The sequence below is a fragment of the Belonocnema kinseyi genome, chromosome 1 (assembly GCF_010883055.1).
Source record: "Belonocnema kinseyi isolate 2016_QV_RU_SX_M_011 chromosome 1, B_treatae_v1, whole genome shotgun sequence".
NCBI lineage: Eukaryota > Metazoa > Arthropoda > Insecta > Hymenoptera > Cynipidae > Belonocnema > Belonocnema kinseyi.
The window spans coordinates 19,550,489-19,562,681 of record NC_046657.1 but is presented as its reverse complement, the minus strand read 5'-3'; the positions used below and the strand labels follow the sequence as shown (position 1 = coordinate 19,562,681).

Below are 12,193 nucleotides of genomic sequence, written 5' to 3'. Positions count from 1 at the left end.
TTTCTTTTAGGATGTACTAACCCTAGGTCGCGGAATGGCCTTCAAGGGCTTTTTACTTCCCATTTTCTTCATGGCGTTGTAGTACTTTTTCTGGTCCTCTGTCATGAACATCTCGAGGGAACCACCGGCTTTCTTTTTCTGCTCGTTAAAGTTGTCGATGATGACTCCGATAAACAGATTGAGCGTAAAAAACGATCCGAAGATGATGAAAAATACAAAGTAGAGGTACATGTAGATGTTTGTCTCACGAATTGGTTGCTTGCCAACCTACATATTAATCAAGGAACGAAATTGAGCCTTTAAAAATATAAAAAATTCAAGGATTTGTTGGAAATAATCCCAGCGGTGGGAGTTTACCTAGAAGAAGTTAGCGCATTCCCAGTTTTCGTAAGGAAAGGAAAAAAATACAAACCTCCCTCGAGTCAATTGCATCGTTCATGATTTGAATCCATCCTTTGAAGGTGGCTACTTGAAATAGGCACAAGTAGGCTTTGCCCACATGATCAAAATTCATGGGCGAGTTTTCCCAAGTATAATTTTCGGCTATGCAAGCATTTCTGTCTGGGATGATTTCATGACTCAAGGTTGTCTTATTCGCATCCACACACTAAAATAAGATAAATAAGGATGAATCTGCTTCTATGTAATCATCTTTGCAATTTGTTAAATCATCTTACTTTATAATATTTCCCAGCAAAGAGTTGAACCCCCATAATAGCGAAGATTAGCCAGAATATAAGGCAGACCAACAATACGTTAAAGATAGATGGAATAGCTTGGACCAATGCATTGACGACGACCTAGATAAATACGAAATCACTATTAACTTTTGAGTTGTAAAACCAAAAAATATTGCTTTTTTGCAATATTTCGATTTTGTACTGTTTTTTCTTGACGACCGTGTCCAAGAAGAAAGGAAGAAAAAATATTTGAGAAGTGACTCTTAAAGATAAAGTAATAATAGCAGATTTTTTCTTTGCAATTGAATATTCTTTTTGAGAGAATTTTTTCTTCCTAAAGACTTTTTTTAATGCAAATGTTGGGTAAAGGCAGGGTTGACTATTTTCATGCCACGTAATTCACTACGTGATTCTATTGTCAAATCCCAAGTGAAATTGCATTAGGGAAAATTAAAAAACTCGTGTTCTTGTTTCTTAAATTTTGTACTATTTGAGACAACTTCTTCAATCATTGCTGATAAAAAAGAATTGATACAATCCAACATTTTTTTTCTTTCTTTTCTATTGATCTATTTTTTTTTTTTTTTTTGAATCACAAAAGAGTGATTGAGGAAGCCGAAAAGCGATCAAGGCAATAAATGAAATTTCTTGCAATAAGCTTTCTACACATTAGGCGCATACATTGATGGCAGCACTACATCACATTGAAAGCACGAAGGATTCATGCAATGAAAACCAACAAAATACGAAAGAGGAGTAAAGAATAGATAATGTAAACTTACATGTTGTGTCGTGTCTAAGTGCCACGAGTATCGGACACGGTATCATGCAAAATGTCATGAAAAAACTTATAAAGGTACAGTTAGGCTTGAAGTGTCAGGGTATGGGCATGAGAAAATTCTACACCCAATGTCTCAGCGACCTTGAAAGCGGATATTAATCATAAAAATGTTTTCAGTACTATAAAAAACCCTAATTTTACCATTAATTATTTACTTTTTATTTATTATTAAGTTCTAATCCATAACCAATTTTTTGGAATAATGCTAGAAGAGAATATTTCACGATAAGTAATTTACATCTTTCTCGCAAAGGTTACTTAAAGAATATTTTAAAATTTAGTTATCAAAATTTGGGTGGATTCTCACAAAATATTTCCCCATAATCACACTGACACCCGGAGTTAATACCAGTCCATTTTTGGAAGAACAAACTTCAGGGTCACTATCTCCGGGGTTCAGTGTATATTGCATGTACAGTAATCCAATGTATGTGATCATTATTAGCATCAAAGAAGTCGAATATTCTTCTTCCTTGAAATTTAAATGATCGGCCTTTAAATTTTTAAATCATTTTTATGGTGTGTGGTGTTGGTTTGGTCTGCACACTAAATTCATCTACTTGCTCAAAGCTGTGCATCCATGAGCATATGCAAATCACGTGCAAAAATCGATTATTCTTGAAATAACTAGTGGCTTTCTAAGATGCTGAAGGCTAAAATTGCTTGAGGGCGATAATGTTTGTGATAGTAAAAAAGTTGAGTGTAATGTATGATCTTGCAGTATGATCTTTTCGATTTTTACTATTTCACAATTTATTGAATCGCTATTTATACAATATTGAATGTCTAAATTCCGAATATAGTTCGAACTTCATAAATCTGGAAAATCGAGTTGGTATTGTATGATCTGTAAACATCAAGAAGAGATGGTGAGTTGGTAGACTGGGCCAGTCTAAAGTCTAAATTCATATTACCGAATATCGGCAATGTACCGACTGTTGGCATTGTACCGATTGTCGGTAATATGCCGACTAACGGTAATATACAATCGACCCAGTCAACCGACAATGATAATTTGATGTTCTAGAATCGCCTAGAAATGCAGAATTCGATGATCTCTCTAACGCGAATAGCAATCACTACAGCGAGAAAGATGACATTGAAAGTAGGATATAGAATTATAAAATTCGAAAATATAGTCAAGTTAGAAAATTATTAAAAATGATTCGGTGTCGAGTCAACTCCACGAGTTGTATATGTAATAACGTAAACGTAAAATGGAATGCGATAAGGTCAGCTGAGACGATGGGCTACATACCCGCATCCCCTGCATTCTAGACATCGCCCTGAGTGGCCTTAGGGCCCTTAGGGTCCGCATAGTTTTGAAGGCTTGGATTCCGCCCGCGCCACAGAGCGATGCTACGAAGTTAATGAGAGACACCTGCGAGCGAGAAACGAGAGCGAATCATAGCAAGGTAAAAAGCTACGTGGTTTAAAAAGTCATTCGTCATCAAATTACAAGAGCAGCTGGCGATTCGGAAAGCTCGACTTAAGCTCTAAGCAGAACCATTATCATTTTATGAAGCTTTTTGTCACTATAGAGCTTTCGGTCAAATTCGAGCTTCCAGAAAAATACAATCAGTCAGTTTAGAATTTTAAATTTATTTTTAGGTCTTTCAGTCAAAGGTGGCAGTTGGTAAATATCTTTTTAGTCGTTTCAAGGCTGACAGTCGGTTTAGAGCTTTCAGTTCATATAGAGCTTTCAATTTTTTTGGATCCAACTTTTAGTTCAGTAGTGTCTAGACAATTATTAAACGACACAGTACTGGAAGTATAGTATAGTAGAGTAGACAGTATAGTAGATACAACAACAGCAGAAACAATCAGAAGACGAGATATGTATTTATAAGTAGGAATTACAAGAAAGTAGAGAGTAGCATTAATTATCTCAAAAACAAATCCGCTTCCTCCTGAAACAGAGTAAATTTTTGTTACTGTGCTCCGCGATGCGTGACAGTTTCGGGGTCCTCCTCCCAAAAAAATTTTGGAATTTTGATAATCCTCTTGTTTTGCTACAAGTTTTCAAGTCCACTTTTAAATTTTCTGCTCAAATAGGTTTTAATAGTACAGTAAAGTAGATCAAAGAACAGTATAGAATAGTAAATACAGTGCCGTACGCTATATTCCAGTACAGTATAGTACAGTATAGTATAGTAGAGTAAAGTACAGTATATCGCAGTATAGTATAGTATATCGTATTATAGAGCAGTATAGTATAGTACAATAGATTATAGTATAATACACTATAGTAAGTTTAGTATATTATAATAAGAATTGTATAGTAAAGTGCAGTATAGAGCAGTATGGTACAGTTGAGTAAGTATAGTACAGTACAATACATTGTATTACAGCACAACAAAGTATTGTAGAGCACATTCTAATAAATTATAGTATAGTACAGTTAAGTACGCTATAATACATTATAATACAGTCCCGTACAGTATATCACATTATAGTACATTATAGTCTAGTGCAATCCAGTATATCAGAGTATAATATAGTGGACTATAGTTTAGCACAATATGCAGTACGCCATAAGACACTATAACGTATTACTGTAGGGTAAAGTATACTGTAAAATACAGTACAGCAAAGTATAGTAGGTAGAATGCAGTACAGTATTTACAAAACAGTACGGTATAGCATAGTACGGTATCGTATATAGTAGTAAAGTATATTACAGTATAAAACAATATTGTACAGTACAGTATTATTTATTACAGTATAATAAGGACAGTAAGCATAATACAGCACAATATAATAAAATACAGTATAGTAGAATACATAGTAGTATAATACAATACAGTATAGTACAATAAAGTATACTACACACCGTACAGTACAATACAGTGAAGTACGCTTTAATATGCTATAGTATGATACAGTAAAATATAATACAGTATTTTACAGTATAGTACAGTATAGTACAATATTTTACTCTAGTATAATACAGTATAATATAGAGCAGCATAGTATAGCACTTAATTTACTGCATGTTACAGTATAGTACTATATAGTATATTACTATATTTTACAGTATACTTTGGTGCAATAAAGTATACTAAAATAAGTATCGTACTGTAAATTAGAGTACAATATAGTACAGTTCGCTTGATTGCGATATAGTACAGTAAAATATACTACATTCCAGTAAAGTGCAGTATTATTCAGTATAGTATAGTAAAGTATAGTATAATACTGTATAGCATAATACTGTATAGTATAGTACATTATATTACAGTTATTACTGTATAGTATAACATAATACAGTATAGTACAGTATTGGGAAGTATAGAACAGTAAAGTTCATTGTAGTACAGTATATACCATTATAGCACAGTATAGTAGAGTACGGTACAGTATAGTAGTGTGGTACAGTACAGTACAGTATAGTAATTATAGTGCATTATATTATGGTATATGCTCTGTTAAATTTCGTTCAATGCAGTATAGTATAATTTAGTAGAATGAAGTATTGAACAGAACTTTTAATTATAAGTGCACTTATCGTACAGTAGAACACATTAGAGTACTTGGTAAAAATGTCAATTATCCTAAAAAGTACATCCTTATTGAGATTCGAAGGAAAACTGTTAAATTTCGAATGCCAGTAGTCAGCAGCCAATTAGAAAATCATAAATGAAAAAAAAAAAGTTAACAGAAAAACGAGTCAAGCATCGCGGTGAAGCAGCTGCCGGACAACAGTGAACAGGAAACACACCACACGTCTGCAGTCATTAATTAATGTCGCGAAAAAACAAAACACTCCAGGAATATTTGACATGACAAACAAAGCATACCTTACTTGTAGCACAACAATAATATTACCAATGACATTTGAGAAAAGTAGATATGTATAATATTGATGGACAATAGCAAGTACGACACAAACTCCAGTATCAGTGCAGACACCAAGTAGTTCGGACGCCAGTGTACTCTCTGCACATTGGGAAAGCACACCACAGTATGCCACATTACAGCATCAGCGTTCTTTTTCAATTTTTATTTTCTGAAGAGAAAGCTGAAGCTTGCGCCTTTTTTTCTATCACGAATTAGTTGCTGGTTGAATCCACAAATTGAAATAAATAAACAATGGGAGCTTTTCATGATTTTCATAGCAAATTATGTTACAGATATTTACGGAAATCGCGCGACTTAGGTGTTTTGTTTCCGGGCTGACTTTTGAAATTTAAAAGGATAGAGATTTAAAAAGATAGAGATTTGAAAGGATAGAGATTTAGAAGGATAGAGATCCTATCTTTTTAAATAATTTTGAATCTTTTTGATAGTATCTTGTTCATTTTCCTCTTCTCTATACCATCCTATCCTTTATCTACGTATATCAATCTTTCTTTATCCCTATTAACCTAAAGTTCCGTCTATCTTCCCTGTCTCATCGTATCCTATATCTATCGACGTCTATTTTTTTTGTCTTTCAATCTGAATTTACGTTTACTTTTTTCAGTACCCTCTTTTCTATCACATCCTATCCTTTATCTATCAACGTCAATTTTTTTGTATATCTTTGTCAATCTGAATTCAAGTCTATCTCTTTCAATCCACTCTTCTCTATCTTATCCTATCGTTTATACATTAATGTCTACTTGGAATGAAAGCCTCTAATGTATCCCCTAAGGGTTAACATTTTTAATGTACCTTTTTACCTATTCTTTTACACACCCCCCACACACTTACTTAATGGTGGGAGAGGGACCTACAGTTAAAGGTGGGTTCCGAATTACCAAGAGCAACAGCTTTAAGTGCTTAGAGAACCTGTTTCTCTGGAGGTACCGGTCTCAGGACTCTCTGAAAATAAACAACTCCCTTGCGAGGCAAGAATCGAACTCGCAAGCCTATTTCACTCTATCCCTTATCTATCTACATCAATATTTTTCTATCACTTTTAATCTAAATTCCCATCAATCTTTTTCATTATCCTCTTCACTATCTCATCGCATCCTACATCTATAAACGTCTATCTTTTCCTATATCTTTGTCAAACTGAATTCTAGTTTGACTTCTTCAATACACACTTCTCTATCTCATCCTATGCTTGACCTATTTATATCAATCGTTTTCTATCCCTGTTAACCTAAATTCCCGTCTATTTTCCCTATCTCACCGTATCCTATATCTATCAATGTCTATCTTTTTTTATATCTTTGTCATTCTAAATTTACGTTCGTGTTTTTTAACCCCCTCTTCTCTATCTCATCCTATGGTTTATATATGTATGTCAATCTTTTTCTATCTCTGTTGAACTAAATTACCGTCTATCCTTTTCAATATTCTCTTCTCTATATCATCCTATACTACATTCATTAGCATCAATCATTTTTTATCTCTTTGTAAATCTAACTGTACGTCTATCTTTTTCAATCCCTTTTGTCTATCTCAGCCTATCTTTAATCTATTCATCTCAATTTTTTTCTATCTCTTTAATTCTAAATTCCCATTTATATATTTTTTCCTATTCTCTATCTCATCTTATCCTTAATCTATAAACGTCTATAAATTTCTGTATATTTGTCAAACTAAATTCACGTATATCTTTTTCAATACCCTCTTCGTCATCTTATCCTATCATTTGCCTATTTATATCAATCTTTTTCTATCTCTTTGTCAATCTAAATTGACGTCTATCTTTTTCTACATCCTGTTCCCTATTATCGCACCATTCACCTATCAAAGCTGATCTTTTCCTATATATTTTAATCCACATTGACGTATAACTTTTTCAATCTCTTCTTCTACATCTCATCTTATCTTTTATCTATCCGCGTCAATATTTTTCTATCTCCGCTAATCTGAATTTTGGTCTATCTTTTTAAATCTTCTCTTTTCTATCGCATCCTATAATGCATCCATAAACGTCTATCATTTTATATCTCTCTATCAATCGCAATTTACGTCTTATCTTTTACCATTTATTTTTCTCCATCCCACCGTATCCATTATTTATCCACATCAATATTTTCTATCTCTTTTAATCTGAATTCCCATCTATCCTTTTCATTCTCCTCTTCTCTATTTTATCGTATCGTATCTTTTTCAATATCCGCTTTTCTATCTCTTCCTATCGTTCATCCATCCAGGCCAATATTTTGTATCTCTTTGCAAATATAAATTCACGTCTTTTTTTTAATACCAGCTTCTCAATCTCATCCCATCCTTTATATATTTATGTCAATATTTTTCTACCTCCGCTAATATAAATTCCCATCTATCTTTTTCAATCCCTTTTTCTCTATTTCACTCTATCCTTTATCTATCCAAATAAATATTTTTCTATCTCTTTTAATCTAAATTCCCAGATATCTTTTTCATTCTCCGCTTGTCTATCTTATCGTATGCTAAATCTATCCACGTCAATATTTTTGTGTTTTTTTTTCTATCTGAATTCACGCCTATCTTTCCCAATCCACTATCTTCTATCTCATCCTATCCTCTGTCTATCCACGTCAATGTTTTGCAATTTGCATTCACGTTTATCTTTTTCAATATCCGCTTTTCTATCTCTTCCTATCCTTCATCCATCCGCGTTAATATTTTTGTATCTCTGCAAATATGAATTCACGTCTGTCTTTTTCAATACCAGCTTCTCAATCTCATCCCAACGTTTATTCTCCGAAAGAATCTTAATTTATGTCTATCTTTTCCCAACCCCTTCTTCTCTATCTCACCCTATCCTTTATCTATCCACATCAATATTTTCTATCTCTATCTTTCTATCTATCTTTCTATCAATCTATCTTTTCAATTCTCCTCTTCTCTGTCTCATCGTATCCTACATCTATAAACGTCTATATTTTTCTATATCTTTGTCAAACTAACTTCACGTTTATTTTTTTATGACCCTCTGCTCTATCGCTTCATATCCTTTGTCGATTCACGTCAGTCTTGTTTTATCTTTTTGTCAATTCAAATTCACGTCTATCTTCTTCAATCCCTTCTTTTATATCTCACCCTATCCTCCATCTATCCACGTGAATCTTTTACCATCTCTCTGTCAATCTAAATTTCTGTCTTATATTTTTCAATCCCCTCTTTTTCTATCTTATCTTATCCTTTATTTATCCTCATCAATATTTTTCTATTTCTTTTAATATAAATTTACGTCCGTATTTTTTAGTCCTCTTTTCTCTATTCCCTTCTATCCTTTATATATCTAATTCAACCTGAAAGTTTTTCCGCTAGGTGGCTGACGTTAAATTTAGTTAACACATGAAATCAGTGTTCGGGTCTATAAATAGAGGCCCAGCGAACCGTCACATCACGTTGTCCTTATGGTAAGTGGTTTACATCGTTGAAGATAGAAAAGGAGATAGACAAAGATTCAGATTTTTATTATAGGAATAGTATGAAGTAAAGAAAAACATAAGTATCATCTTTTACGAGAAATAGAAAAAGAGATTTAAAAAAATTGAAATTCCCAATAGATAGATAGACTCACTGAGGGATATGAAGAGATTAGTGTCCTCTATCATTAAAGGTAGAGAAAGAGATTGAAAATTATAGAGATTGGGGACAGGCAAAGATAGAGTTTTAGGGATGCAGTGGCCCATTACGAGAGATAAAATAAATCTTTATCATTATTATTTATTAATATTTATCATTATTTATTTATCTTTTTTTCTATCCCCCAATTTCTATCGTTTTCAATCTTTCTACCTAAAGCAGAGTTCGGCATTTAGAAGGAACCCTGTAGTTACCAGCTGTCGGTAAGTGTCGGTAATGAAACCTGCCATGAAAAGTGGTTGTGGAATCAAGCAGCATGGAATAATTCGTGATCTAATCAATCATAAAAATCCACATTTGACAAGATTTCTGAATCCTCTGGACCGTTGACTTACTCTCATGCCCTCCCAGCGAGAAACTGCTCGTAAGGGCCTCAAGGCCCTCAGTGTTCTCATTGAACGGAAAGCGGGGATGTCAGCAGCTCCGGCCCAAATGGCTCCCAAGTTGATCAGCGAAAGCTATCATCATCAACTCACGGTTTATGCTTATTTTCTTATTAAAGTGCAACAAAAATACAATTATCGTTAAGGAAAATCCACTGCAGACTCCTATTCTCCAATCGAGCAGCTTCTTAAGACTTACATATTATAAAGTGATGATAATAAAATATAAATTTACATTTGTTGAAATCTATTGTCCTCAGTTCTGATTTCAGCCAAATTTAGTATAAACATAGAAGATTTCTGTATTGATCTTGATAATATTCTGTGGTTTCAGTCTGTGCTATATATCGAAATTCAGTACAGACTCAAACCACAACATTTTCAAAATGTCGCTAATGCAAGATGTTGGTAATTTCTCAGCTGGAAGGAATTTTTCTGGTTTTTTAAATATTTTCTACTCTAATTTCCGATTAGGACTTATATGATAATAGATAAGAAATAATGGACTAAAGAAATCCATAAAATTTTGTGAATTTCGTTTTATTGGATATTTTTCAAAAAGTGACTTACCATGACGATAATGAAATCCAGCCAACACCAAGCGTTAGTGAAGTACTTTTGGAAGCCGAGAGCCAGCCATTTGATCAACATTTCTAAGAAGAATATCACTGTGAATATCCGATCCATGTAGTAGAGAATGTCCTGGAGAATGGGCCTCTGTTGCAGGTGAACGTCCTCCAAAGCCTAAAAAAATATGTTGTATTAGAATTTTTTCAATTTTCGTGGAATATTGATAGAATATTTCAGGAAATATCATGAATATTCCACAAAAAAGGAAAGATAATATAGAGATATTACAGAAAATAATTGGAATATTGTTTAAGATATTAGATATTCCAGGATATTATATTAATGATCCAGATATAAAATTAATGTTCCAGGAATGTAGATATTTCAGGCATGTTCAATATTGCATACAGATTCCACTTATATTTCAAAAAATAGATATTCCTGGAAAATATCTTAATAACATTCTATAATATTTTTCATAACTTCGTGATTTCCTGGGATATCTTAGAATATCACAGAATTACGGAACATAGAGTATGGCCTGGATATTTTGAAATATTATTAAGAAATCACGAGGATATTCTAGAGTAATAATAAACTATAACGCAATATCCTCAAACATTATTTTGAATATCATCTGGATTGTCTAGAATATCACTAAAACATCGGTAAGATATCCTGGAATATTACTGAAATCTCAGGTGAATATCCTGGAATATTATTGACGTATCCCAATGATATCCTAGAATATTAGTAAAATATCAGGATATCCTAGAATATTAGTAAAATATCAGGATATCCTGGAATATGAGTGGAATATTATTGAGATATCCTGGATTAGTATAGAGAAATATCGGCAGGATATCGTCAAGATATCCTATAACCGTGTTGAAATATTACCAGGATGTCATGAATGATTGCTGACATATCCTGGAATATTACTGAAATATCACATCGGTTACCTGCAATATGATCAGGATATTCTGGAATATTATTAAAATTATATCAGGATGACCTAAAATATTAGTAAAATATTCTTGATTATACTGGAATATCACCAAAATATCCTGGAATATTAGTGGAAAATCATCACATTAACCTGAATAACTACGGAATATTGCAAAAATATTTTGGAATATTATTGAAATATAACATAAATTGCATGGAATTTTTTTTCAATATCTCCAGTATATCCTTGAATATTAATGGAATATTCCTGCAATATCTGTAACTATTAGTGAAATATCTTCAGGATATCTTGGAATGTTATGGGAATATTATCGACATTATTTGCAAATCGTGAGGATGACCTGGCATATTAACATGATATCCTTAAATATTACAGAGATATCCTACAATATTATTGGAATATTACGATAATAACACATAACCTGATTAGTGAAATACGGGCGGAATTTCTTGAAATATTTCTTAAAAGTCGCCTGCATATCCCAAAGTATATTGAAATATTACCAGGATATCCTGGGATATTAGTGGAAAATAGTTACATCAACCTAGAATATTATTAAAATACCCGATAGTATCAAGAAAATATTACCAGGATACTACGGAATATTGATCAAATATTTTGGAATATTACTGAAATTCCACACCTACTGCCTGGAATATTTTTAGCATATCTCCAGGGTATGCTAGACATCGCCTGAATACCCAGAAATATTATTTGTATATCGTTAAGATATTTTTGAATATTACTCGAATATTCTTAGAATAAACTTGTAATATTACTCAAATATTACCAGGATATCAGAGAATATTGGTAAAAAATCGTTATGATAACCTGAAATACTATTAGAATATCTTGCAATATTACTCAAATATTACCAGAATATTACGGAATATTGCTAAACTCTTTTGAAATATTACTGAAATATACCATCCATTGCCTGGAATATTTGAGGAATACCTCTAGGATATCCTATAATTTTATTGAAATATTATCAGGATAACCTAAAATACGAGTAAAATATTGACGAGTTTTCTTGGAATATTACTTAAAAACTCGTCTGAATATTCTATAGTATATTGCAATATATACAGGATCTTTTACAATATTAGCGGAAAATCTTCACGATAACCGGTAATATTTTTAGAATATCCTGTAATATCAGGGAAATATTACCAGGATACTATGGTACATTGATAACGTGTTTTGGAACATTACAGAAATATCACATATA

At 32.6% G+C, this 12,193-nt stretch overlaps 1 protein-coding gene across 1 annotated transcript in view; it reads right to left on the bottom strand.

The window, feature by feature from the left end:
- LOC117167010 (sodium channel protein para) overlaps nt 1-12,193 on the bottom strand; it is a 116,167-nt gene that overhangs the window by 10,091 nt on the left and 93,883 nt on the right. The window contains exons 23-27 of the mRNA XM_033351561.1: nt 9,993-10,166; nt 9,375-9,497; nt 678-800; nt 413-607; nt 22-267 (exon numbers count right to left, since the gene is read on the bottom strand). Coding sequence (XP_033207452.1) covers nt 22-267; nt 413-607; nt 678-800; nt 9,375-9,497; nt 9,993-10,166 — 861 coding nt within the window. The remainder of the gene's footprint in view (nt 1-21; nt 268-412; nt 608-677; nt 801-9,374; nt 9,498-9,992; nt 10,167-12,193) is intronic.